The sequence below is a fragment of the Halichoerus grypus genome, chromosome 7, assembly GCF_964656455.1.
Source record: "Halichoerus grypus chromosome 7, mHalGry1.hap1.1, whole genome shotgun sequence".
Lineage (NCBI taxonomy): Eukaryota > Metazoa > Chordata > Mammalia > Carnivora > Phocidae > Halichoerus > Halichoerus grypus.
This window is the reverse complement of record NC_135718.1, coordinates 68,082,301-68,109,227: the sequence shown is the minus strand read 5'-3', so window position 1 is coordinate 68,109,227 and position 26,927 is coordinate 68,082,301. Positions and strand designations below refer to the sequence as shown.

The following is a 26,927-nucleotide window of genomic DNA, read 5'->3' as shown; positions in this document are numbered from 1 at the left end:
GGGTCCAGGTGCGCCGTTTCCGACCCCGGCCTGGTTCAGTTGTTCAAGGTGGGAGAGTAATTCAGGTGGTGGTTACTGCACCAAGCTGGGTTCCTTAACAATCAAAACCCACCTCAAAGATTAAGAATACATTTCAGTTCCACATCAGTGAGAGCTGAGACAAGGTGGGAATTGCGGATGATCTGAGACTCCGTGTGAAAGTGAGAACGAGGCTGAGCGGAGCGCGGAGGCCCTCCGGAAGCCGCAGGCAGGGAGCACCGGACCAGTCTCTGCGGGCATCCAGCGCGGCGCCCAGCGGCCAGTCAAGGGAGGCGGGCGGGGCCGGGACGTCCGCACAGGGCAGGGACAGTGTGTCTCCTTCGGAGCTGCTGACCCTGCGGCAGGAGGAGGACACGGGCAGGGAAAGGCCGGCTTTCTCCCACAGCAGGGAGCTTCTGTCTGGGCTGTCTGGTGGCTGAGGAGGAGGGGGTCTCTCACGTATAAGGATGTCAGGCACTGAGAAAATCAACGGTGCCTTCAGAGAAGAACCCCCCCGAAAACCTGGCTTAAGAATCTACCACTCGCTCAACATCTGCAGTCCGTCACCGTCTTGAGCCCTGGAACATGAACTTGAGCGGGAAGGTCTCCACAAACCCGTGGCAGGGTCACATCTGTCCGTTACTGCGCCGCCAGGGCTGCTGCTGGCCTTAAGGTAGGGCAAGGCCGAGCACCCGAGGTCCTGCGGCCCCGAGCTGCCCACCAGGAGAGGCCTGAGGACCCGGGGGCTGCCCTTTCCACACGTACTTATGTGGCTGAGCGGCTCTCAGAGGGCAACTCCATGTAGTAGTTCCAGGGAGCTGCAAAGAATTCCTGGTCAAGGGGGCGCCTGGGTGGCTCAGTCGTTGGGCGTCTACCTTCGGCTCAGGTCATGATCCCAGGGTTCTGGGATCGAGTCCCACATTGGGCTCCATGCTCTGCGGGAAGCCTGCTTCTCCCTCTCCCACTCCCCCTGCTTGTGTTCCTGCTCTCGCTATCTCTCTGTCAAATAAATAAAATCTTTAAAAAAAAAAAAAAAAGAATTCCTGGTCAAGACTCCCAGCAGGAGATCGAGGTGCGCATCTAAAGCAGCTCCAAGATCTACGTCCTTTTCTTCCTCCTGGACACACAGCCAGACCAATTCCCAGCCCCTCTGGGGCTGAGTTCCAGACATGGGAGTGTGTGGAAGTGTGGTGTGCTCTCCCACGCGGGGCCACCACCCCCTGGCGTGGCCCTTCATGCGCTTTTCCTTTCCCAGTTGGCTGCAGCAGAGGGGAAGACCGAATGGTGGCCCCCAGAAGGTCTGCCCACATCCAAAGCCCTGGAACCTGTGCCTGGTGCCCAGTGACCTTACGTGGCAAAGGGACCTTCGCGAACACAATGAAGTTTGGGATCTCATGATGAGATCTTCCCGGATTAAGCAGGTGGATCCTAAATCCAAGGACAGGGTTCTTGAAAGGGAAGAGCAGAAGGCCATGGGAAGAGGGAGGCAGAGACTGAGTTGTGCTAACGTGAGCCGAGGTGGGAAAGGTAAGGAGGACTGTGTCTGTAGAGCCCTCAGAGGTGGGACCCCGCCAACACCTGCGTTTGGACTTCTGCCTTCAGAACTGTAACAGAATTTTGTCGTTTTAAGCCACCACATTTGATATAATTGGCACAGGGAACCAACACAGGAAGTCACCCTCGGGGAATGTGGAAGCCACGGGATGGAGGTGGCAACTGGCAGGCAGCCGGGGTCCCCGAATGACAGGGAGCCCCCCCACGACTCGTGCAAGGCCTCCCTGGCATACGTCCCATTGGCCAAAGAGACATCTTGTGCTGAGACGGCTTTTTGACTCTAACGTTCTAAAGTAAAAAATAATTCTAGTTTTAGCGTAAAAAGGTATTGCTTCGTCCTTAAACTTTGTTCAGTTATGATTCTTCAAGGCAAAGCTAACTAACACACAGTAAATGACGGAGACATTCTGGGGAAGCCAGGGATAAGTGTTCTGGAACTTTTGCTTTTTACTACAGATTGTTTCTTCAGCCTAGAAATCGGTATCAGGACCCCAAGCGTGTAGCTGTGAGCCCAGAACGTGGGGTTACTGAACCCAGGCCGAGCCTGGGGCCCCAATCCTGGAGTATCAGCTTCTCTGTTCCGATGCTCATATTAGGGAGGGAGAATTACCCCAGCGGTGAACAAACTGGACTCTGGAACTATCTTGCCTGGGTTTAAATTCTGCTTGTTAGTTATCTTAACTCCTTAATTTCTGTTTCCTCGTCTGCATTATGGGGATAATGTGGAGTTGGAAGGGCTAAATACGTTGTATCCCTGTCAACCACGTTTTGAAACAGATGAGAAAGGCAAAGCAGCCAGGCAGAGGGGACACACGGAGGCTGGTGTTGACTAGCGCTGGGCCACTGAGCAGATCGTCGGCAGGCAGGCAGATCTCGGCAGCCCGGCAGGGATGGGAGGCTGGCCGTGGTGGGAGGTTGGCATTACCCACAAGGTCGTAAGTTCACACGCAGAGGCGAGTGCAGGGCCGGCCACCGTGGCGGCTCACACAGGTCCCGTGGGGCTGCACGCTCGCTGCAGGCATAGGGGTGGCAGGCCCCCCGCTGGATTCCTTCGGCTCCCGGCGGCGTGTGCAGCTTCGAGAAAGCACAACTTCCGCAGGCCCCCCTCACGGAACTTGGGGTCTGGAGGCAGCAAGAGACAAACGTGGGTGCCGGTTTATCTCCACTGGTCAGCCTTGCTCTCTCTCACTTCCCGTCCAGCTTGCCTTCCCGACCGCCCCCTGTGGCCTGCGGGCCCAGCACGGCGCAGAGAGGCAACGGCCCGTGTAGACGGCTGAGCCAGCTCCCGCGGCCGTGCGAGGTCCCACCCTGATGCTGAGTCCCCTCTACTCTCTCACCCACCGGGCTGTGTCCGACCGCACTCCCTATCCCGTCTGCTCGGAGCCCGCTCCAGCCAGGGCAGGGTGGGCGCTCGCGGCTAAGGCCAGCACGCGCAGACGCAGGCCCTGCACACAGGAGGAGCCACACGGCTGCAAGGGCTGGGGGACGTGCGGCCCAGAGCTCCGGCTGCCCTCGTTGCTGGTCTTGCCGCTTTTACTGGGGTTCCTCTCATGCCCCCTACTTCTCGAGCTCTGCCTCATCACTGCACTAAAGACAAAAAAGTTCCTGCTAGCTCGCAGACCTGCTTTCTTAATTAATTACCTCTTACCCTCTTCCTTTCTCTCCCCGGGGCCGACCTTTGAACAAAGGAGATGCTGAGATGCAACGAATCTCGAGCTAGAGGGAGAAATGCGCCCGCCTTCGCGGGGTTGTCCTGCTTCCAGACACCCCTGCAGCCTCTCCCTCCCGACACATGGGGCCCCGCGGCCTTGTCACCTCCCACCCCTGCAGGAGGTCTCCACGGGCAGGCCCCACCGCTGAGTGCTGGGGAGGTAGGTGCCCTCGAGGACACACGCCCCACAGGGCACCGGGGAGGAGCACCACTTAACCTGCACTCGATCCACAAATAAAAACCACACGCACTTTTGGCAGACACGTCTTTTATTCAGGAATACGTCTTGCCTCCTGGTTCCAGCTCCGCCGGGAGCGATGCCGTGACCGGAAGCACTCTTGCTGAACACCCAGTGGGAGAACGGAGGAGCACCCCCCCGCCCCGCCTCTCTCAGAGCGTCCCCTGTGCACGGTCACGGCCCCGGTAGGAGAGGGCGAGCCCTCCGGCGTGATCACCCCTGCAGGTGCGCGCTTCCCACTGAGGGGCCAGGGGGCCTACTTTCCGTAGCCACACATCTCTATTTACTCTAATCATATTGTAGAAATCGGCTCTTCCACGCTAAGATTTACAATAAAAATAAAATAATTTGCTCTGTAAACTATAGTAGAAAGTTTGAAGTGTCTTAAAAACAATCTTCCGTACAACGGAAAAAGGCTTCTGTGTTCTGTTCTGGGTGACAGGGGACCCAAGTGGGCGGAGAGAAGCTGCATTGGCGTGTTGCTGGAGACACGGCGGAAGCACTTCTGGAACACGGAGACTTGGAAAGAGGACAGAGCCACTTTCTTCCCCTCGGGCTTGACGTCCAACTCTCCTCTCCCCGCGGGCTCTTCCAAGATGCTCAGGGCTGTTCTGCCGTTGCCTGGTCCTTGGCGGCGGCAACCAGCTCTGCGAGGGCGGGGAAGCTCTTTATGTCCTTTGTTGCCAGGCCCATCTTTTGTATCTGCAAAGGCCACGAGAGCGAATAAAGGCCCCTCGGTTTCAGCTGAATGCAAACAAAAGACCCTTATAAAGGACACTCAGAATATCCACCCCCAGCCTCTACGAGCCCAGAAAAAGGGCGCTCCCCAAAGACTGGCGGAGAATTTTTCCCTTCACAGCAAAGGACTGACTCATGGTCAAGATTCACTTTTTGGGATTAAACACTTAGCATTCTAAGGAGCCAGAATGTTCATTTATCTCAGTCCGTCACACCAGGCTCTTACCAGCATAAGAGCCTCTTTTGTGCACTGCAAAAGAAAATTCACACAAAAAGAAGAATAAAGTGGACTATTTTTTAAGTGGAGAGTTTTCAAAAAAGCATTGGCCTGAGCTCTTCATTTCTTCACACGCCACCAACAACCTTTTCTCAGAATCTGATGAACTGCAGATGCCGTGGCAGAGCGAGCACCGTGGATTACTGTGGTAACCGAGTCGTGGCATACCGTGTTCCCGCTTTTGTTAACAGCAGCAACAAACACCACACACACACGCACAGGAAAATCTGGACAGATCTACACCAAGTATATAGCATCTGTTGGCACGCTGCCGCTCATTCTGGGGACAGTGCCATTTCTGTTCGTCCCCCTGCTGCTACTCCCCCCACCCGTCCCCTCCTTTCTTTGGCTTCTTTGTTCTTCATTTTGCTATAACAAATTGTCTTGCTTATAAAAAGACTCTAAGTTTCTCTTGTGAAATAAAGAAACAGGGCAATGGACTTCTGCCAGATGGTATCTCTAAATTCGCCTCAAAGCAGCAAAATGTGGATCTCCAGTGATGATCCTGATGTGCAAGAGTCCTCAGTGAGCTAGAAAGCCAAGCATCTCCTGATGGAGATTTCAGGATCTCACTTCTTTTCCTCTAGCAAAAGACCTTCCTGGAGGACCTGCGCTATACAGCGAACCTAAACAGTTTAGAAAGCCAGCTTCTCAAGGGCGAGGAGTTTCAAGATCCTTGAGCAAGTCACCTCAGTATGAACAGAGGCCTGGCACAGAACCCGTATCTGCCTCCTAAGTGACATTATGTACAGTAATACTCATCCATCTGCTCTGACTCTAAAACCTGTGTTTGATGGAAAACAGAAAACTCAGCCAGGGAAGCCAAGAAGTTAGGCTCAGACGATTTCTCGAGGGCCACAATGAGAAATCCATGGGCTAATGCTTTTCTAGTTATTCTAACCACCCGATTACGTCTTGGGCACTTTCCAGGAGGTGGACAAATAGGACACCATCTCCGTCTGTGAGCTCACACTCGAGTGGGCCTCATGAACACAAGCGCCCCTGAGCCAAGCAGAGGTTGTCAGACCTCAACTGTCAATTTTTAGTATTTGGTTATCCTTTTCCTTCGGGTATTCTGGGGCCCTGACCCACTCTTCCAGCCCCAGGAGTGGATACCCCCCACCCCCTCGGCAACACGTGTGGGCTCAGGTGAGCCGCCAAGAGACCGCTGGGCCCGCAGAACTCTCGTCAGATGCACCAGGCTGATGATGGCTTGGGGCTTACCTGCTCTCCCAAGTACTCCACATCCAAGGCCAACTGCAGCCTGATTTTGTCATCATCGCTCATGCCGCCGCCACTGGGACCGACGGGGTTGGCGGGACTGCTTTTCCTGGCTTGCTTCAGCCTTTTCAGGCTCTCCTCCATTTTCCTCACCGAGCTCAGAACGTCTGACACGGTTTCGTAATACCTGGGGCATGAGACACACTCACTGGTGAGACTGAGGTGTTTGTGTGTATCCCCAAACAGGTGAACTGGCTTTGTGGACCAAAACAAGAGACTTTTAAGACAAAAATTCATTCCCAATTAAAAAAAAAACAGCCATGGTTAATTTTATCAATGTTTTTTAAGACTGAAAAGAAATAGGTTTTTTTTTTCTTAAGATTTATTTATTTTTGACACAGAGAGAGAACGAGCGCGCACAAGCAGGGGGAGGGGCAAAGGGAGAGGGAGAAGCAGGCTTCCCGCTGAACAGGGAGCCTGATGTGGGACTTGATCCAGGACCTCGGGATCACGACCTGAGACGAAGGCAGGTACTTAACTGACTGAGCCACCCAGGAGCCCCCAAAGGGCGGGTCTTGACTCTCTAGCACTGCATTCCCTCAGAACTGAAGAAATATGTACATGGACTTTGTGTACAATTTTACTCCCAAACACTAAGAGGAAATTGTGAGCCAAATGGTCTTTCTTACTTGAAGGATGAGCATCTGGAGCTCATTTCCCCAAGTGCAAGTAACAGATTCATTTATAGTCAGTTCTAGAAATAGTTCATCTTTTAAAGAATGGAAGCATTTAAATTTTTAAATAAAACTAATTACCTTCACAATATTCTCAATAAAATTTGCAAATTATAAATGAGTTGCATTTCAAAACTTTGTTTACAAGCTGGTTACTTGGCACTTGGAATGTATTTGCCCACAAAAGCAATACTGTAACTCATTGTTATGTTCTAAATTAACCCACAAATGTCACTTAATTCAGAAGCAACTGAAATAAATCAAATACTATTGCAAAATAAACAAAATTCAATAATAAAATTGAATAATATACTTTTGACATAACTCAATGCTGGCATTTGGGGAAGAGTTGATTAAATGAGAAACGAGGAGACACTGAACCACAGGGATGTTGAAGACCTCCTTATACTTTCAAGGGCTGCAGGGTTTTAGACATGAACACTTATCCACTGTAATGCTACTTCAGAATGTATGCTTTCTCTTCTAGACCGCAGTGGTCTCACCGGTACGAGCCTTTGATTACGTGGTGTGATCAGAGCCATTTCGGTCACAGCTGAGGAGAGAAAGGATCTTCAAAGAAAAAGTAAGCCTGGACTTGCAGAAAGACGCCTGCAGGAGGCGCATCACGGACAGCAAGGCCCGGCCGTGCCCAGAGAGGTACAGGACCAGTGTGAGCCCCGGGGAAGCCGGGAGGCGGTCTAGGTGGAGGCAGGCGGCCCGACGTGCTCTGGGTGCAGGGCGAGTGGAGTGAGCACAGCTCCACCATCAACGCAGACGGAAGGACTGAGTGCCTACGCCCGACTCGTCCAGTGACACACTTATTTGATGGGCTCACCACCTTGTCCACATGCAACCCTCCGGTGGCCTCAGTGGTCTCTGACTCAGGGCTTGTCTAAGAACACCTGGAATAACCTACTTCTCAGGTACTTACTTATGAGTGCTCTCAGAAAGTGCGCCTTCTAGCCACTGCTGAATTATTGCCCGTTTGAGCTTATCCTTGTGCCCACTCTGAAGCTGGTAAAATGGCTTCAGAGCACTGTCCACATAAGAGGAGGCTGTTGTTGGCACCTCCTGGAATAATGACGGTAGGGGTTAAAAAAATAAACAGAGTAAGTTACTCAAACTTCAAAGAGATGCTACTGATGTACTGGTTTTGAGACACGTACAAACTCCCTCCCTCCCCAAAAGCACTAATGTTGTCTACAGAAAGATACCTGGAGAACAGGAGGGGGTCAAATGGAGTAAAGCAAGGGAAAATCATGTTTAGAGCCAGAGACGGAGAGAGAAAGAGAACAAGCACTGAAGTATGCACCAGGGCGGACGGGGTGTGTTCTAGACTGTGCATTTCTAGATGCATTTCTAGAGCTGTGTTCTAGACTGTGCATTTCTAACGAGCTCCCACCAGGTGATGCTAATGCTGCAGGTCGACAGACCGAGAAGCAAGGATTTAGGGTGAGTAATTTGGCTTTCCTTAGTTTTAGTTTCTTCATCTGCAAACAAGGACACTGGCATTCACTTTATAGAAGAACAAATGAGAGTATCTGACCGACAAGCACCTGGTAAATATATTAACATCGTATTGAACAGACAGGGAAAGTTGGTAGGTTACTAAAAGAAAATTAATGTATTTGGGAATATAAAATAGGTCTCTCTCTCCCACTTTGAAGTGGGAGTTTCAAGTCAGACCAGAAAGAGAAAATCAGGAGACAAAGTACTCTTGCTGGAAGCAGCAATCCTATCGCACACCCCAGATTTTAAAAGGTGAAGAATAACCACAAAGGAGATTTGCTCCAGCTCAGTTCAGCCCTCACTGCCTCCAGAACACCGAGTCGGATGGGAAGGGCAACACAAGACGCCCACGCTTCGCACACACAGAGGCTGCCCTAAACCAGGGACGTGTGGCAGAAGCTCCAGGGACATTCCAAAACAGCACAACGTCTTAGGAAATTTTCATAGTTCTTGAAAATAATTTTAGTAGTAAACTGCCTAACATCCAACTCTACAATTGTGAAAAAAGAAAATTCGATGGAAAATTAAGTGACACGTAGCAAGAAGGAAACGAGCATATAAATGCCTGAAAATAAGAGTTCAGGAGGGGAAACTAAACCACTGGTCAAAACGAAGTCCCCAAATTGCCATTCTCTAAAGTGTGACAACAGGAGAATTCCACTTTGAACACCAGTGTGCGTGCATGCTTTTCCATCTCATAAATGCCTTCCATATTCTTAATGCAGCTTTTTATCAAGTTAAAGAACAGGAGAAAGCAGGTACTTGCTAGGACAATATGAAGGGAACAAAGGTAAATTCAATTTTTTTCAAATATAAGATACAAAGACCAAAAGAGTATAGGAGTTAAAGATATTTTATGAAAATGCTTTCTTTTGAAACAACTATCTTTCCTTAAGGCCAAAGGAATCCAGACAAGTCTGTACCGTCTGAGTCCAATTCCCAAAGCAGCTGACCATAACCATCCACCCGTGGGATCCCCTTCTCACAAACAGAGATTCCTTGGATGAGGCTGATTAGGTCGGCCTCAGGCTATCCCTTGGGAACCTCTCTCTGGGTCTTGCTCAACCACTCCCTCCCTCAGTGGCTTTCCTACTATATATTTCCCCACCTCAAAATTCTTTTCAGTGAGTGGTGCTGACCTTATTGGTTCTTCGGTAAAGCCTAGGGACCTCCAGGGCACTTTTCAGGTAACTGAAGCAAGACTCACTTAAGTCTTGGATGATCCTGTTACTCAAAGCAGGAACACAGGCTGCCAGAGACATCTGGGAGTCCTCCAGGGCTGCTGTTGAGACATAAAGATTGAATGTAACCACTTACTCAGGCCCAGATGTGAATCTTAATTTAGACAGTGTCATAGTATTTAGAGAGTGTACGACAATAAATCAAATCAAATCATTAGAATTAAACAAAATATCTCAGAGAAGTTAAGATCTCAGAACAGAATATAGAAACAACCAAGGATTTACAACTAAGAAGAAAAGGCTAAATATATCCTACAGTCTCTAAAGTTTTATTTTAAATTATTTCTTACCCAAAGATTTGCTGAGTCTAAAGATTGATTTTTACCTGAGATAGAAGAAAAATTCTTAAAGCCAATCATTTCAAGTTTTGGCTTGATTGTTTCCAAGAGTTCTGGAAGCTGAAATAAATATGCACTTTATATATTCAGTTACTTTTTATAAATCAAAGGAAGAGGCAATTCTATTTGCATCTATAAACTCTAAAATATTGTTAATAAATGATGAAACTAAACTCAGAACTTTCTGTCATTTTCATCAGAAGAAAGTAAAACTCCTAACGCTTTCACAGTAACATAAGCCAACAACATGGCAAACAGCCAGGGCACAGCTATTAACAGGCCCAGGGAATATGAAAACCATTACCAAAACAAGCTTACAATGAAGACCATGTTTTTGCTCAAAACACATATTTGTTCAAGCACCACAAAATATTTAAACGGGAGGAAAGCAGAATTATGTACTAGAGCACTGAAACACAAATTCGGCCCACAAAGCCCTCTTAATTAATGATAAAGGCCCCAAACATGGACCCCTATCCAGGGAAAACAGAGGGAGAAGTTTTAACAGTTGAGCACTTTCAAAGTACAGCTGACGAAGTATGTGGTCAAGTGGGGTGGAGACAATTAAGCTCCAACCCGTTAGCGATCATGGCGCACGGAATACACAGAGCTATCGAACTGTGGAGCGTGGCTCGCTCGGGGCTCGTGACAGCGCCACCGGAAAGGAGGCAGAGGCCCCAGGTTCACACAGTTCACGACACGACTGGTAAGCAAGAAGGAAGAGAGCCCACCTGTGGGGGGGGGAGGACACTAGAGAGACACCTCGGAGGGCAGACGAACACGTTCTCTCGAGGCACCCTCGGGCCCCACGATTCTAAGCCCCACGAGGCCAAATGGCACCAGATCTTTGCACGCACTGCTTTCTGTGGCAACACTGAAGCGAGCACCTGGGATTCTTCCGGGACACAGGCCTACCTGCTCCTGAAGCTTGTCCAGGTCTGCGACCACATATACAAGTTGCGTACTGGAAATGGAGACCACAGGCTTTGTTTCCGAAGGGGCACTTCCTTGGTCTTCACCATTTCCTTGGGTAACTGAAGGGTCTTTGCTACCAGTTACCAAAGGCTTTTTAATATCCTTGGCACTTTCATTAGAGATGGGCCTGAGTAAAAGCTGAAAAACCATTTCAATGATTATTTTTCCACTAGCAATCTCTCTGAGCTTTTGTTTTTGTGGGTCAACAACTCACCTAAAGTGATAGCTATCTACAAAGTATTCACTACTACCAATGGAAGCACAACAAGGAGAAACGAGGTCAAGCTACAAACCCGCATGTATTTATCCTCCTTAAACCTGTGTCTAACTTCTGGTGATAAAAAGTAACTGGCAAAAATAAAATAGGTCCCTAAACTGAACGAAAATTAATTTCTGGAACATCACAATTAAAAAAAAATTCATTAACTCTATTAGGTAAATCATTTACCAAGTGTGCTTGGGAACTTTATCATTATAATTAGTAAGGATAAAAAAACCAAAATCTAAGCCTCATTATGCTTCAAATAATACAAATGAAAAGTGTTACTTGTATCATGTATTGTTACAAGGGAAAAACCAGAGAGAAGTACCCTGGCATCAAGAAAAAAATGGAATAATGAATGTTCAAGGCAAAATAATTTATTAGAGACATAAGAATTACTGGCTGGTAAGAATGCATCAGGCAGCCGACTTAGACCTAACTGAAGAATCTCACCAACCCCTCTGTGCTGCCAGAACCGACTGCACAGTGGTCTTCAGAAACAGCCTGATGGGCAGGGTGGTCTGCTAAGACCCTTCTGAGCAGAGGAAGGCAAAAGGGAAAAAGGAAACTAGCTTCCACTGAACTCCCAGGATCTGCCAGACATTTTTGTCAACAATTGGTTGGTCAACAAATATCTCTTTATTCCTCACAACCACATATAGAAGCTGTTTTCCCATTTTACAGATGAAGAATTTGGGACTCCTAGGGCTAATTTTCCCAAGGTCACAAAATATAAAAGTGGCAGAACCTCAGTTTGATTCTGACTAAAGCCTGTGCTCCTTCCATTAGAACACTCAGCAACACGACGACATGCTCATCTTCTACTCCAGCTAGGACTGTATTCCTTCCCATACATGAGGCTTCTTCGTGCTGTCCTTCTGAGAGCCAACACATGCCTACACCTCTTTTCATACTCATCACACACAATGAACCAGCTGCATGTCTGTCACCTGAGACTGTCCAGGAGGCAGGGCCTCTCTGAGACCGAGATGCTGGTGTGGGGCCTGCCTGCGTGCTCAGCACTGAGCTGTATGAACGCTTTATACACAATACCTAATAAATTTTCATAGGCATGTAGATAGTCAATATATTCAACTACCTGACAAGGAAGAAAGTAGGATATTTTGAAATGAAAGAAAGGTTCATTAATTTTCCTACCTTTTAATCTCGACAATTGTATTTTTTAAACTTCCAAATATGATTAAAATGCGTGTATTTTTATTTCTACGCCTTTTCATTAAAATGAGCATCTTTGTTTTAATTTGGAGGCACCTCAAAGATTCTGGCTTTGAGGAGGGAAAACGAGCTCGCTTTCCCACAAGACGAAGCGCTGAGTATGGGATCGTGAACAGCCGTAAAGGCAAAGGGAAAAGGAAACCACCACTGGCTACGAACTGGAGAAATGTGCCTACTGTCGTCCTCCAGGTTAACCTCTCATGACAACAGGGCCTTGTAAAATGTGAGCACGTTCAGCGCCGGGTGTCGGGCACTCCTGACAGCTCGGGTCGGGAGGAACGGCGCGGCCAGCCCTCACCTCACTGACGAACACGGAGTACCGAGCCAGGACCTGCAGCGTGAGCCTCCACAGACGAGGCACCAGCACCGGCAAGAACATCTCGTCTGACCAGCACCTCTGCAGGCTGCCCCACGTCCTGTGCGAAGCCAAGAGGCAAAACGAACTGCCGGCTGCAAGAGGACACAGACACGGAAAGAATCGCAGGCAACTCAGGGCTCAATTCGAGTATTTTCAACGTGTAATTCAGGAGTGAAGAAAGTGGCCATAATCCAGCCACACTACCACAGCTTCCGTGGCAACGCGTTTTCTGATTTTACACAATTCCCCCTCCCAGGTGTTTGATAATTATTAAACACAGACAGCATTCAGAAATCATCAGTTAATAGGTATTTTATACCACATCAATAAACGTAAGCAGGGAGTGGCGGTCACTTGCGAGGGTTTCGACTTTGGTTTTGAATTTGTCCTGTTTCATTTGTCTGCTCTTCTGTTCCACTACCTGAACACACTACTCATATACAGGAAGTCAATTACATATGACCATGTTTGGCAAAGACAGGTGAAGACCAACTCTGAGGCTAAAACCGCACAGTCCACGCTGACTTAGCCACCCAGAAACGAGCAGAAGTCTCCCGGGGCAGCCTAGAGATCTGTGTGGCTACAGAAACAGCCGTACAGTATGTGAGTGGCCACCGGGAATGACTACATGACATGAGATTAATGAGGCTGTTGAGGAAAGCTAGCATGTCTGGAACCCACCAACCACTGTCACCTGCTCACTATCCAGGCCAAGGGCTCTGGAGGCCTGGGGCAGGAAGCCCAGCTGTGAATCATCCCCCAGGAGGGAAGGGCCATCCTGATGTTTTACCCCTGCCTGGGATGAAAGCAGATGGAAGCCAGTTTGCTATACAAAGAGCTGATCACCAGGGGCTAATCCCCCTGCCATGTTCTATTCAGAAACAAAAATAAGGTCTGTTTCCTATATTCTTAAAGCATTTTGTTGTTGTTGTTGTTTTGTTTTTTGTTTTTTTTTTAAATTTTATTTTAGGGACGGCTGGGTGGCTCAGTCGGTTAAGAATCTGCCTTCAGCTCAGGTCATGATCCTGGGGTCCTGGGATTGAGTCCTAAATTGGGCTCCTTGCTCAGCAGGGAGCCTTCTCCTCCCTCTCCCTCTGCCTCTCCCCCTGCTTGTGCTCACTCTGTCCCTCTCTCTGACAAATAAATAAATAAAATATTAAAAAAAAATTTTTTTTAATTTTAATTCCAGTGTAGTTAACATACAGTGTTGTATTGGTTTCAGGCGTACAATAGTGATTCAACAACTCTGTACATTACTCAGTGCTCATCATGTAAGTGTCCTCTTAATCCTCATCACCTATTTCCCTCTTCCCCCCTCCCCTCTGTGACCATCAGTTTGTTGTCTATGGTTAAGAGTCTGTTTCTTGGTTTGTCTCTTTTGTTCCCTTTGCTCGCTTGTTTTGTTTCTTAAATTCCACATGAATGAAATCATATGGTGTCTGTCTTTCTCTGACTGACTTAATTCACTTAGCATAATACTCTCTAGGTCCATCCAGGTCCTTGCAAATGGCAAGATTTCCTTCTTTTTTACTGCTGCAACAACATCCCATTATTTCTACCACGTCTACAAAGAATGAAGCTCTATAAAAATCTGATTTCTTTTAGCCTCTTTAAAAAAAAAAGAGGTTGAGTTAGGTCTTTAAGGTCTAACCTACTATATGACAGGACAAGGTGCAAGTACCCTCAGAATGGGACGGTCTAGGTGACTGGCTGAGCTTCAGTCACTGAGTGACATCCTGCCATTGATCACTTTCAGGAAGTTACCTGGAGCGTCCTCCAGTACATCTGTAAGTGCTGCTTCTAAGGATCCTGCGATTTCTCTGAATCTGAGACAAAAACAAGAGCACAGGTTAGGGTTTATGTAGCTGCTAGATGCCCTTCCCTACCTGTTCTCCCTCCTTCCCGAGGACCAGGGACTTCCTCCACCGGCTTGTCCCTTAGTCTGACGCTCTTAGTGATGCCCAACCAGCCCTGGAATGCCTATTCTCCCAAACGTTTTTTTTTTAACTGAACAAGGAATACATTTCTCTTGATTCAGGCGCTATTATGGAGGGTTTCTCTGTTATTTGCAGCTGACTGGAATCACGACTAACCCCGTGTTTTTCAAACTAAACAAACTGCCCATTAAGCCGCCATCAAGAAGCCACGCCCGGCAAGTCCCACCTGCCTGGCCTCGTGCCGTCCCCTTGTGGCCACGAGACTGTGGGTATCTCCACTCCGTCTCCATTCGCGCTATCACAGCAGAATAAATGTCCCCAAACTAAGGAACAGGGAGGCTGTATTCTGTATCTTTGTTTGCAAGCTTGAGAAAAGCCACTGCGGGTAGCCAGTTAGCACGACAACGGCTGGCCGCTCGCGCTCTGCGGCGCCCGCCCTGCTTCCGGTCAGTTCTCCTGTGTCTCAGCTGGCCCGCCGGCCATCGCGACCTCCTGTCCCCGACTCCTGTTTTAATAACTGATGCGGGCACATGTTTAGGACTTTGTGACAGGAAAGTGTGTATTTTTTAAACTAGCTGCTCAGGGAGCATTCTGGTTCCTGGCAGTGTAACTCCCCCCGTCGTACCTTTCCCAGTATGCTCCTGTCACCTGCCAGTTCCCTACGGCAATCGACTCTGACACACGCTCAGGATTAATTCACCTAATTGAGCAGTTTGGTTTGTTTACAGTACGTGTGTGCTTTTTAAAAGCAGTTCAGAGACGGAGCTGAAGGAAACTGTCTGAAGGGTGAAAAGAACAGCACGTCAGACGGAGAGCCAGCAGCTGTGCCCTCCACGAACGTGCGACATGGCCCAGGGCCAAAGACCCCGAGGCCGCCCTGCACCACTGGAGCTGGCCGGTCCCTGCAGCTTCCTGGAGGCTAGCGGAAGGAACCCTCCCTCCCACTGCCCAGGGAAGCCTGCAGAAGGCTCATCTCCCCGAGCTGCCGATGAGGGGCACGGAGGGGGAAACGTGTGACAGGCAGAAAGGTGGGGCAAGAGAAGGGAGCCCAGGAGGCGAGCCCGAGAATGGCAGCTAAAGGGTGCGGTGTGACCCTGCGTCCAGTGAAGGGGGAAGGGGTGCTCTGCAGCGGGGAGAGCACACCGGCCCCAGGTCTCAGCCTCAGGCCCCTCAAATCACTTTTTCCAAAATCTATACAAAATACAGAGTAAGCTCTGACGGGGAAAAGGCCTGAGAGCTAACCCGGCACTGTGTACAGCTAGGAAAACCCAGAAGCCAGCTCCACAGTCCCGAGTAAGGAAATGGTTACATAATGTGTGGCACATTCATTCTAGAATGTGGTATGGAAAGAGGTCGGCTTGAAGCTACACAGCAATAAGAGCAAATATAATTTAGTAGTAAGGAAAGACAGAGGACACAAAATGATGTGTACATTTATGCTAACAACGAGAACGCACCAGAGAAGGTGTGAGAAGGTACCAGAACCAAACACAGCAGGACCCCTGGCATCTCGCTGCCTTCACACAGCCCTTTGCCTGTGCGACCAAGTGGGAAGACCCGTGAAAGTACAACTGCCCAGGCCACTTGACAGAGCTGTGCCTCCCCAGCCAGGAGCCCAGCACCAGCCCCTCGTGCAGCTTTGCTGGGCAGCTAACTTCCAGGATTGAAGGGACAGGTTACAGTTCTTTTTGCAAAACAGCAAAAAGTGAGAGGTCACTTTGGTGAAACTTGAGAAGCCGTGCTGTAGTTTGCACGTGGACATGTGATGCCATTCTGCTCTTACCAGAATATTTGTAACAAGGGCAAACCCCAAATAAAACGTTTCTAAATTCTTAAATTTGGGTTTGGGGAGGGTCTCTGGACATATTCCTCCATGCATGCTACAGGTCTGCAAGCATCCAAAAAGCTCTTATATAAAATCGATGCGGCAATGAGACACCCCCTCTGCTCAGCAGGATCAGAAACGTCGCAGGCCGCATCTCTACACATCTCTACTTTGTGTACACGCACACTTGAGGGTAAAGGGAAAGTGTGTCAATGCTGTAGAGACTCCACGTCATTAAGGAGGAGATATACTATGTTCAGCCTGTACCAAATACAGTATATACCGTGAACGTTCTGGGAGTATGTAATGTTCTAGAAAGATTTCAATTAAAAAGGATCTACAACTTCGCCTCTGGCATTTAAGGGGCTAACACCAGTTTCTAGGTAGCCACTGGCTCATGACAATTTGACACGATTTGGGTCATATTTTCATTTATTTTCTTCCTATGAGAAACTAAGTCCTAAAGCTACTTTGCAATACACCTTTAAGAATGAGTGAAAGGCAGCCCCAGCAGGGTATAAGGAACAGTATGGGGGTACAAGTGTGCTCCCAGAAGGTGCTGGCTGGGAGTGCTACCTTTTTTCCTAAGATGATGGGGATGCAGGCCTATGGTCAGACCAGGAGCATAAACCTGTTCCCAAGAGTGGTGCAATATGAATATTTCTCCCTATAAACATGTCAAAGCATACCACCACACTGGCTTTTAGCTTCCTTTAAGTGACCCTGAAGGGAATCAGATAACAATACAACTCTGACCCTAGTCATGTTTGTGGAACTTTCTGTCATCCCTCAGAGTAAACAATTCGATACCTGGTAAAAATCAACAGAACAGTCCTACAAAGTATTACTTGAATTTATTTTTAAAATGGAAAAACAAACATACCGAATACAAGCTCCACACTTTGTAACTCAAACGTCATTTTTAAAAATTTCACAAATTTTAAGTAAGACAGTTTACAAAGAAAAGTTAACCAATCCCTTTGAATGCTTAATGTTAAAATCTGGTGAAGGTACAAAATCTTTCAGGGACTGGCTGACTTTCAACATAGTTTCAGCTCAGTTGCCAGCCCCGTGAGAAGCAACTGAAGGCAGGCTGTGCTGTTGCTGTGGGGCCCAGCCTGGCTCGGCCCCGAGCTTGGCTGAAACAGCCCCCGGATCTCCAGGAGGGCGGGTCCAGGAGGTGGGGTGACAGTGCCAGATCGACACGTGTGGGGTCACGGGATCTGGGGGAACGACTAGAAAGAGAGTTTGGAGGCAGTAGCCAGGACGATGTGATGTGATGTACTGGGCGTCTAAAGCAATCTAACTTAAAACACGGACTACAGAAGAAATGGTAAAACGCAGACATCTCTTCCCTACTGCAGTCTTATACTGTGACATAATGCTTCACTATTTTAAATTCTGCCCCTGAATCAAAAGGGCTTCTTGCCCTGGCTTGATCTTGATTATCCTGTAACTACTTCCAGTGTGGTCCATGAATACCTTAGATGAACAAATCCTTTATTTCCTACTCAGAGACAAGCTACGCAGTGATGTGACCTTGGCAAATTAAGCATAAAACACAGTGTAGATGAGAAAGGACATCTCCCTAACGTTCTGATAACTGTGATTTCATTATCAGAAGATGATTATATACATTCTCAATCACGGCAAGCGATTATAATCAAGGTACCGAATCCTTAATATATTTCCCTGTGATTTTCCCTCAGAACTCTAGGGAAAAGGACTGCATCATAATGAAAGCACTTAGCGATTTAAACAAAAAGCCTACGACTCTTTACAGACCATTCTATCTAAAACACTCTAGTTAATGTCATTCTGTGAAGGAACTTACCATGACCTCATTCAAGAAACTCTGCTAAAATGCCTGATCTCATCTATTTTTCTAGCAGAACATACGTTGCTAAGAGTTTATCCCAAATTTCCCCAAATAGTTTATAGAGGCCTTATTTACGTAAGTGCTATCATCATGACATCTGTTAGAAGCATCACCATTTTCCAGAACAGAGAGAACAAATATCAAAGATTATAAAGAAAAGCCAAAATAATAACTAGGATTCTCATAAACTGATTGATGGAACCAGATATAAAGCATACTTAAAGCTGCGCTTCTCCCTACTCTCTCTGGGGGAAGGAACTGTCCAGAGAAGCCAACAACAGATGTGGGCCGGTCCGCTGTTTGACAGAGGCAGGTGGTGAGAACGGGAAAAGGGAAGGAGTGTGCTGCTCCAGAAACCCTCCTGTCTGCCTCTGTGTGATGGATGAGGACATACTAGTCGTGTGCGTGGAGCTGGGGGGGATGGAGCTGGGCCTGATGTCCACCTCAGTCCGAGGCTGGTGTTCTCAGCCCTCTAATTACGAAATTATTTTTCTGTCGTGCAAGCCAGAACTTTGGCAATCAAGACACTTCTTGCATGTTTCCATTTTAGATTCTGCTTCCCAAGGAGTGGTACAATGATCTCAAAGAAAGGGCTGTTAAGTGGAGCAACACCCTGAATTGGTATTCAAATTCCACTTCAGAAGACTGGAGGTGGGTGGAGGAAATAAATTACTGACCTTATTTGAAAATAAACAGGTAAATTCCACTTATTATTGAAGCTGTGATAGGCAGGATGTGCTCTTAATCTTCTCACACTGGCCTGTGATCCACATTGCCGTTCAAATGCTCTCACAAAATCCATACTTATGGTGTATTTCTAAAGTAAGAACAAACAGGTGGAATTTTCACTGTAAGCAAACTAACCAGGGAAGGGAACATACAGGGAAAGCTGTAATCAAGATAAAGAAGGTGAACACTTTGACTCCATTTCCAGAGCTGATAGGGACCTGAAGAGATCGTCCTTCCCAGGTCCTGACTTGAAGATCAGGTCATGCCCAAAGTGGTTCAGTGACCTGCTCAAGGTCTTACGTGACAAGCCCACCTGGAAACCCCGTGCTCTGTAAACGACAGCTCTCTCATAGTCTAGGGAATCCCTAACCTAGTCCCTTGGAACTGGAACAGACTGTAGATTAAAGTGCTATCATTTTCACTGCTGCTCCAGAAGAAGGAGAAGTAGAACATTTTTAAAAGGAAAGAATCAAACCAGGTGAGCAGATGGAACTGCACGAAAGCTGACGGGGGGGCTCACACCACCATGAAGAGCAGCGGCTGAAACTTACTCAGCATTCCTCACCTGTGTGCTGTGCTTAAAACTGTACTATTTAATTTCACCCACAAAACTACCCTACCAGGTAACTACTGCTAGTATTTTAAGGATGACGTTTCCTCTTCTGTTTAGGCTCAGAGAGAACTTACCCAAAGACAAAGCTAACAGAGGACACAGAACTGTGGTCAGTGAGTAGAGCAAAACCGCAGATACTGTGAAATGCGCATTCCCTTGTGGGTAACTCTAGGCCCTGAGGGCCCAGGCTCTAAGGAGAACCTGTGTGGACCTTCCATATACTTCTTAATTAAGAGGGGCTCAATTCTGGCTCACCAAACCATTCACCTAAATATGCTGAAGTCTGTGCTTAGGCCAGAATTGTAGTGCACTCAATACTACACGTTTTTAATTTCTTTCAATTGGTCTGAGCAACACTTACAGAATCCCCTGAGTGTGGTCTAGGCGTGTGGGGTTGAGACAAAAGTATTATTCATCCTTTTGGGATAAAACGTATTCTACCTCTGCACATGATGGGATGCTAAATCCTTTAGCATACACTGATCACCTTCAGTTCTAAAATTCTAGGACTGTTCCATGTAAAATCTTGATCACAAATCCTGACACAAAAAACTTGTCACATTAATGGTTTTTTGTGTGTCCATGCTTTATTTTGCATTTTTTAGCAAAAGGCTGGACTCTGGATCTCTAGTCACAGACTTAAAGAATCAAATACAAAAATGTTTCTCTCTTCACAAGAAGCATGTCACAGCAATGCTGAAAGCTGAAAGCATTTTTTGAAAGAAACTGACAGATGCTATGCTTGCTCGAAATAAACCCACCAACATTAAGTACTGGTTTAGAATTCTAAAATCAAAGTGCTATGAGAAAATGTCATTTCTGAGCTGAAACATCTCCTGAGCCTAATGTGATCAGTACAATTCTCTTGAGTACAGCAAAACGTAAAGGGTCTTAAATGGTTCATGCCTAAGACCGCTATTTCAGTCTGCTTACAGTACCTATTTTTAAAAGCCCTATTTTTTAAAATCATAAAAATCACTGTCGCACAATTTACTGAAAGTAACACCAAGTGATCACATTGTTCAGCATACTGTTAACATCATACAATGAGTCAAGAGAAGAGGTAAGTGGTATTTCTGGAATAATAAAGCTCCAAATTTGTTGTCTTACCTGTTTTTGAAGTCCACCAGGCCCCAGGTTCACCACACTTCCTGTCTGCCTCTCTACACTTTAAAAATTAATAAGGATTTTGCAATCCAATCAATACCTTTTGTTTTCCTTAAAAATTATATAGTACAGATCTGCAAACCTAACTTTTCATGGAAAACAACTAAGAGGAGACTGGTTTTTAATGGTCTTTAGGATCTTTTTTTTAAAGTGAGAAAATAACATGTATCTAGTCACAACGGTGTTTAGACTGGATTTTACTACACATTCTCAAATTAAAATATTTATTCCCAAAAGTATCAGAGACTATTACTTGGAGGAAGTAATTTTTAAGTAAATGCTCACTCACGAACTCAAATTTTTATTTTTTAAAAAACCACAGAACCAAGACTGCAGAAAACATGATTAGTCTCAAGCCTCTGGTTAATATCTTCAAGAATCAAGATGATGGAGGAAAAGGTACCTCGTGAAATGCATCAGGATTCCCAGGATTAAAAAGAGAAGGCAATTTTTCTTCTAATCCTCGTACTATCTCTGGCCAGACAGAGTTCACCAAAAAATCATATCCAGGAACGGTATTGCCTTTTTCACTGTAGGACAAGAGCAAAATCTCAGTCAGATACACTATGCTCTTTGATTTACAAAGGGCGAAATTCTATTGTGGTGTTTTTACTAAAAGTTCCTCAGCCTAAAACTTATTTCGACCTTTACAAAAAACTCTGTCAATTAGCTGGTTTATAGCCCCACACTTCTATTTTACTCCTTGATCCCAGTCTCACCTTGAAGCCAGTATGTCCTCTGTATCCTAACTCTTCTATTTATCATCCAGGAGAACAAGCTGGTGTCAAATTGCTTTGGCACGATTCCTCCCCTAATTAGGCCACCATATTTACACTCTATCTTGGAAAAGAAGTAGTCTAATAACACAAGAAAAGCAATCTTTGTGTTCAATCTTAATACTGCTAAGCCCTAAAGCGTTGTAAATTATGCTAATTTACCAATCACTAACAGCTTTGTGAAGATGAAGCTATCTCCAAGATCACCTTCAGTTCTAAAATTCTAGGACTGTTCCATGTAAAATCTTGATCACAAATCCTGATACAAAAAACTTGTCACATTAATGTTTTTTTGTGTGTCCATGCTTTATTTTGCATTTTTTAGCAAAAGGCTGGACTCTGGATTTCAGTCACAGGCTTCGATGAGAAGCAACGCTGAGATAAAGCATCCACTTGGGAGCCAGAGTGCCTGGGTTCAAATCGTGGGCCCTTTGACCTCTATGTTTTGTTGTCTTCGTCTTTAGATGGACATGATAGGATACGGATCATAGGATCATCATATGGGTTAGTATCTATAAAGCATTTAGGCTGGGGCCTAGCATACAGTAAGTGCTATGTTAGTAATGCTTGCATACATAAGTAAATAAGGCAGATTCCTTAAGTTTCTACTGAACTTAAAGACACATAAATATCTTCGAAGCAAATACCACCTCGATGACTACCCACACTGATTGTTGTATATTGCTTAATATGCTCTATTTTAAGATAATTTTCTTTAACAATGGTCAGCAATTCAGTGTATGTTCTTATTTTAGAAAAACTGGGAGTTCTGTGGCTAAGTTGTGATAGCAAGTTGGGATTTACTATGCTGGTATTAAAAATAAACAGAAAAATGCTTTCATAATTTTCCTGCTTAGCAAAAATTATCAGGAAAGATAAGTTATCAAGGAAGCTATACTTCACTTCCAGAAAGGGATATCAAATAATCTTACTATAGTTCAGTATTGATAAGAAATCACCGGTGGGTTGGAGGAGGGCTGGGGAGGGCAAAGAAGATGCCTACTTCCCACATACCCAATGCCACACTTCACGGTAGTATATATACTTTCCCTCATACTAAGAACTAGCTCTATTAAGGTATCTAGAGAAGGAAAGAATAACATTAAGGATTTTAAAACTACAGATGCACACAGTATAAGCAATATTAAATGACAAGATCTCCTCATCCCCCAAGTTAAATATCACTTAAAGCCCCAAAGAGAAAATTTACATCCTCAAGATTAACAGCTGAAACAGATGGCAAATATGAAAAGTGAATCCTTATTCTTCGGAAGATAAATTCTGCATGCTGCTGGTGCCAGATTATAAAGGGCACATACAGATGCGACACGGGGAAAAAGAAAAGAATGGACAAGGGAAGCACCGAGCCGAGCGTGTGGAAACCTGAAGGCAGGAGCTAAAGCAAGGGGTGATCGGGGGAGGCATAATCAGGGTGCTTAAGGCAAATGACGACCTACCAAGGCACAATTTAGATTTCTCAATGGGGTGCCTGGGTGGCTCCGTCAGTTAAGCATCTGACTTTGGCTCAAGTCATGATATCGGGGTCCTGGGATCAAGCCCTGCATTGGGTTCCCTGCTCAGCGGGGAGTCTGCTTCTCCCTCTCCCTCCGCTCATGTTCTCGTTCTCTCTCTCTCTCTCCCCTCCCTCTCACATAAATAAATAAAATCTTTAAATAAAAAAAAAATAGATTCCCCAAATTTCTGAGGCTTCTACGTGAATTCTGCCACACTGAAAACTGTGGAAGAACTTGCAAAGCTTTGAAACTTGACATTTCAGGACCAAGACTAGCCCTGTCAAATCTAATGACTGATTGTTTCCTAACTGTGGCTTCTTTAATTTTACATCATGACTTTTTTTTTTAAGATTTTATTTGAGAGCAAGAGAGCACAAGCCAGGGGTTGGGGCAGAGGGCAGAGGGAGCAGCAGACTCCCCGCTGAGCATGGAGCCCGACACAGGGCTTGATCCCAGGACCCTGAGATCCCGACCTGAGCAGAAGGCCGATGCTCTACCAACAACCACCCAGGTGTCCCTACATCATGACTTCTAAATTCTTATGTGAGATCCAAATCCACAAAATCTTCATGATTACTAAATGCAAGTGGCAAAACCAGGCTTTCTCTAAAATCATGTAGTAGAAATAGGGTACTTCAATGGTCAGGTGGCATATTTATTACCTCAGATTTTTCTTTTCAAAGAACAAAAATTCAAGACCAAATATATTGCTTGCTTACTTCATAAAGATTAGGGACCTCATGAGCCTTTCTAATGCTGAAAACAGATTAGTTCTTCCACTTTGCAGACACCGGGTAGTTGCTCTCTTGAAGATGCTGTGCCAGGTGTGGGCAGTGCAGGAGGGGAGCACAAGCTAAGCCTATGGACATCAGTCCTCAACAGAGGTAAAAGCCAATGTGCCCTGGAATCCAGAGGATGTGCTTAATGCTGCACACCAGGATAAAAGGATGGTGTCTTGAAAGAAGTGGTATCTCAGGCACGCCTGGGTGGCTCAGTAGGTTAAGCTTCTGCCTTCGGCTCAGGTCGTGATCCCGGGGTCCTGGGATTGAGCCCCATATTGGGCTCCCTGCTCAGTGAGGACCCTGCTTTTCCCTCTGCCCCTCCCTCTGCCTATGTTTTCGCTCTAATAAATAAATAAATAATCTAAAAAAGAAAAAAAGGAGTGGTATCTGAGCTGGAGCTTCATGTGGAGTGACAGGTCAACAGAAAGACAAAGGGAATGGGAAGGGCAGGAGACAATGAGGGAAAACACAGAAGCACACAATACAGATGTTCCTCGACTTACGACAGTTAGCTCCCAATAAATCCATTGTTTTTTTGGTTTTTTTAAAGATTTTATTTTATTTATTTATTTGAGAGAGAGAGAGCACAAGAGGGGGTAGGGTCAGAGGGAGAAGCAGACTCCACACCGAGCAGGGAGCCCAATGCGGGACTCGATCCCAGGACTCCGGGACCATGACCCAAGCCGAACACAGTCGCCTAACCAACTGAGCCACCCAGGCGCACCCAATAAACCCACTGTTAAGTTGGAAATCTCATAAGCTGAAAATGCATTTAATACACCGAACCTACCGAACATCAGAGCTCAGCCCAGCCTACCTTAAATGTGCTCAGAGCACTTACAGTATTGTACAGTTGGGCAAAATCATCTAACACAAAACCTATTTCACAGTAAAGTATCTGATATCTCATGTAATTTACTGAACACTGCACTGAAAGCAAGAAACAGGATGGTTTAAGTGTGTTGGTTGCTGATCCTCGTGACTGCGTGGCTGCCTGGGAGCTGCGCTCGCCGCCCCTGCCCAGCATCACGAGAGAGGATCCTACTGCAGATCGCTAGCCCGGGAAAAGATCCACAGTCAAAATTTGAAGTACAGTTTTTACTGAATGCATATCACTTTCACACCATTGTAAAAAGTCAAAAAACCATAAGTGGAACCAATGTGAAGGCAGGGATCTTCTGTACAAGGTGTGTTAGGGAAGATCAAGTGCTACTGTCTGGCCAGGAACCATAGTGGTGTGGGGGAAAGTTTCACAGTAGAAAGTTTTACAGTGGAGAACCACCGAGGACCAGAGCATCAAGGGCCTCACAGGCTGCGCAAGGAAGAGTGGATGTTCCTCTATGAGCGATGAGAAGCCACGAAAGACTTAGGAAGGCAGCTGAGTTCTGGGCAGATGGGATAGCCAAGGGTTGCAATGAAGAAGGACAGGTGGAGCCGGGGAGACCAGGTGGGGAGAGCCTGCTATCCTGGACAAAAGACGACGACAAAGGTCTGGACTGGTGATGGTTGAAGGTAATGGGGTATTCAGGAAACAGAACTGGAAAGCCATGGAAATGAAGTAAGAGAGGGAGGGAAAACCGAACATGACTTTAATCACAATCAGTATAAAACTTGTTGAATTAAACTGAATTGGTATTTCTAGACAGATGATGACATCAGAATAATGGAAGGAAACGAATCTTGATTTCGAACCTGATGAAGGAGAAAGTGTAGAGAAGGGAAAAGTAGAGGCTCTGGAGTCTGAGAAATGTAACCTTCAAGATTCATCCCACTGTTAGTTTCCTTCCCTGTAAACCCAGGCTAGCGATACCCGCCTCACGGCACTGGTAACAAACAGGAAAGTGCCCACATTCCCAGTTCAGACAAGACAGCCAATGATCAGCAGCCCACTAGGAGCTAACGGGTGGTTACTAAACGGAGCTGAGGTGCAAGCACAGCAGTTTCCATCACCTTGAGATGGTTCCTCCTGTGACTTCTCGAAGAAGGCGGCAGTGGTGAGGAACAAACTCCAGGAGCTTATCATACATGATCTGAAGGCCGTTCGGATGAGACTCGACAATCTGCTCTACGATCACCTATTGGAAGGAAGAGCATTTTTTTTAAAGCACCTAAAAGAGAAGTATGAACTGCACACTACAGAGAAAAGAATAAAGAAAACCTTACAAATACGCGTCCTCATTCCTCCTCCCCACCTGACATGCTTTCTATACAGGGGGTAACAGCTGCACTAAAATCTAGGTCCTGGGAGCAGGGGACACAGTTCTGACCCTGGGGGACACAAAGGCTGGGTGACAGAGACTGGCCTGAAGCTGAAATACCACACACAATCTGCTTCCCTTCTGAGCTTGAAAGCAAAACACTGTGTCCCCAGACAACAGCTCTGTATCGTCTTCACCTTGACCATCTCCAGATTAGGGAAAGGGTTGAGACAGAGAGTGATGGAAGAAAACACATTTTATTTTGCTTTAGTGTTTTATTTTTTGTGGTAAGGTTGAGTTCCAGGAGGTGAATGACAAGCATACAAACTTAAAATACAAACGTGGCCATGGTTCATTTAACATGCCACTGAAACTTAAAGTACTTCCCTAATTTAGCACATTCGATTCAGTTCAATGAAAAAGGCGTAAGTTAGTAACTAAAATATTTTCACTTAGTGATAAAGAATAACATAATCTTTTTCACCCCCTAGAGATGGCTATGAAATATAATAGGATACACACAAAGAATTGACAGATCATTTATTTTTAGTAATCCTAATGAAGCTGAGAGGATTACTGAAATTAATCCTTCAATTTCACTTTCATCAATGGGATTCACTGTCCCGTTTTAAAACTGGAAGCCTTTCATCCTGAAGTCATGGTGGGTAGCTTTGTACTCACTGGACAGAAAGAACACTCCCACTGGCAGGTGACTGGAAGAAAGTCCTCAAACACTGAGGACTGGCTTCATGACTTCTATCAGCTTGAACCAGATGAAACTGACACTCTCTAAGTCGGAAATTGTGGAGTGCTGGCAACTCCATACGGAGCAACCTATACTCTGGCTGCTCAGGGGCAGGATATCCTTACTCCCTGTATTTACCTATATCCTCGTAGGTCAAGGACAATGGGTAACCAAGTTCCGTGTTTAAGGTACTACCCTGCTAACTTGCCCATAAAAGCCCTTCATCTTTGAATATTCCCTCCCTCCCACCCTCCTGGCCTGGCAAACTCCTCCACAGTTTTCAAGACTTAGGCCAAATCTATTCTGTGAAGACATCTCCCCTCACAGACTTTCCATGCTCACAGGGATGTCT

At 46.3% G+C, this 26,927-nt stretch overlaps 1 protein-coding gene across 4 annotated transcripts in view; it reads right to left on the bottom strand.

Annotated features, from left to right (window-relative positions):
* Nucleotides 1–3,534: 3,534 nt before the first annotated feature.
* Nucleotides 3,535–26,927, bottom strand: part of COG2 (component of oligomeric golgi complex 2) — a 49,869-nt gene continuing 26,476 nt past the window's right edge. The window contains exons 8-18 of one of the 4 annotated variants that reach the window (XM_036106966.2): nt 25,583–25,707; nt 20,964–21,090; nt 18,729–18,868; nt 14,175–14,236; nt 12,351–12,502; nt 10,495–10,692; nt 9,567–9,639; nt 9,140–9,279; nt 7,423–7,562; nt 5,761–5,944; nt 3,535–4,265 (exon numbers count right to left, since the gene is read on the bottom strand). In XM_036106966.2, the coding sequence (XP_035962859.1) occupies nt 4,122–4,265; nt 5,761–5,944; nt 7,423–7,562; nt 9,140–9,279; nt 9,567–9,639; nt 10,495–10,692; nt 12,351–12,502; nt 14,175–14,236; nt 18,729–18,868; nt 20,964–21,090; nt 25,583–25,707 (1,485 nt within the window). In that variant the 3' untranslated portion in view covers nt 3,535–4,121. Of the gene's footprint in view, nt 4,266–5,760; nt 5,945–7,422; nt 7,563–9,139; nt 9,283–9,566; nt 9,640–10,494; nt 10,693–12,350; nt 12,503–14,174; nt 14,237–18,728; nt 18,869–20,963; nt 21,091–25,582; nt 25,708–26,927 lie in introns of all 4 variants that reach the window. The other 3 variants (XM_036106965.2, XM_036106967.2, XM_036106968.2) reach the window with 3 other exon arrangements.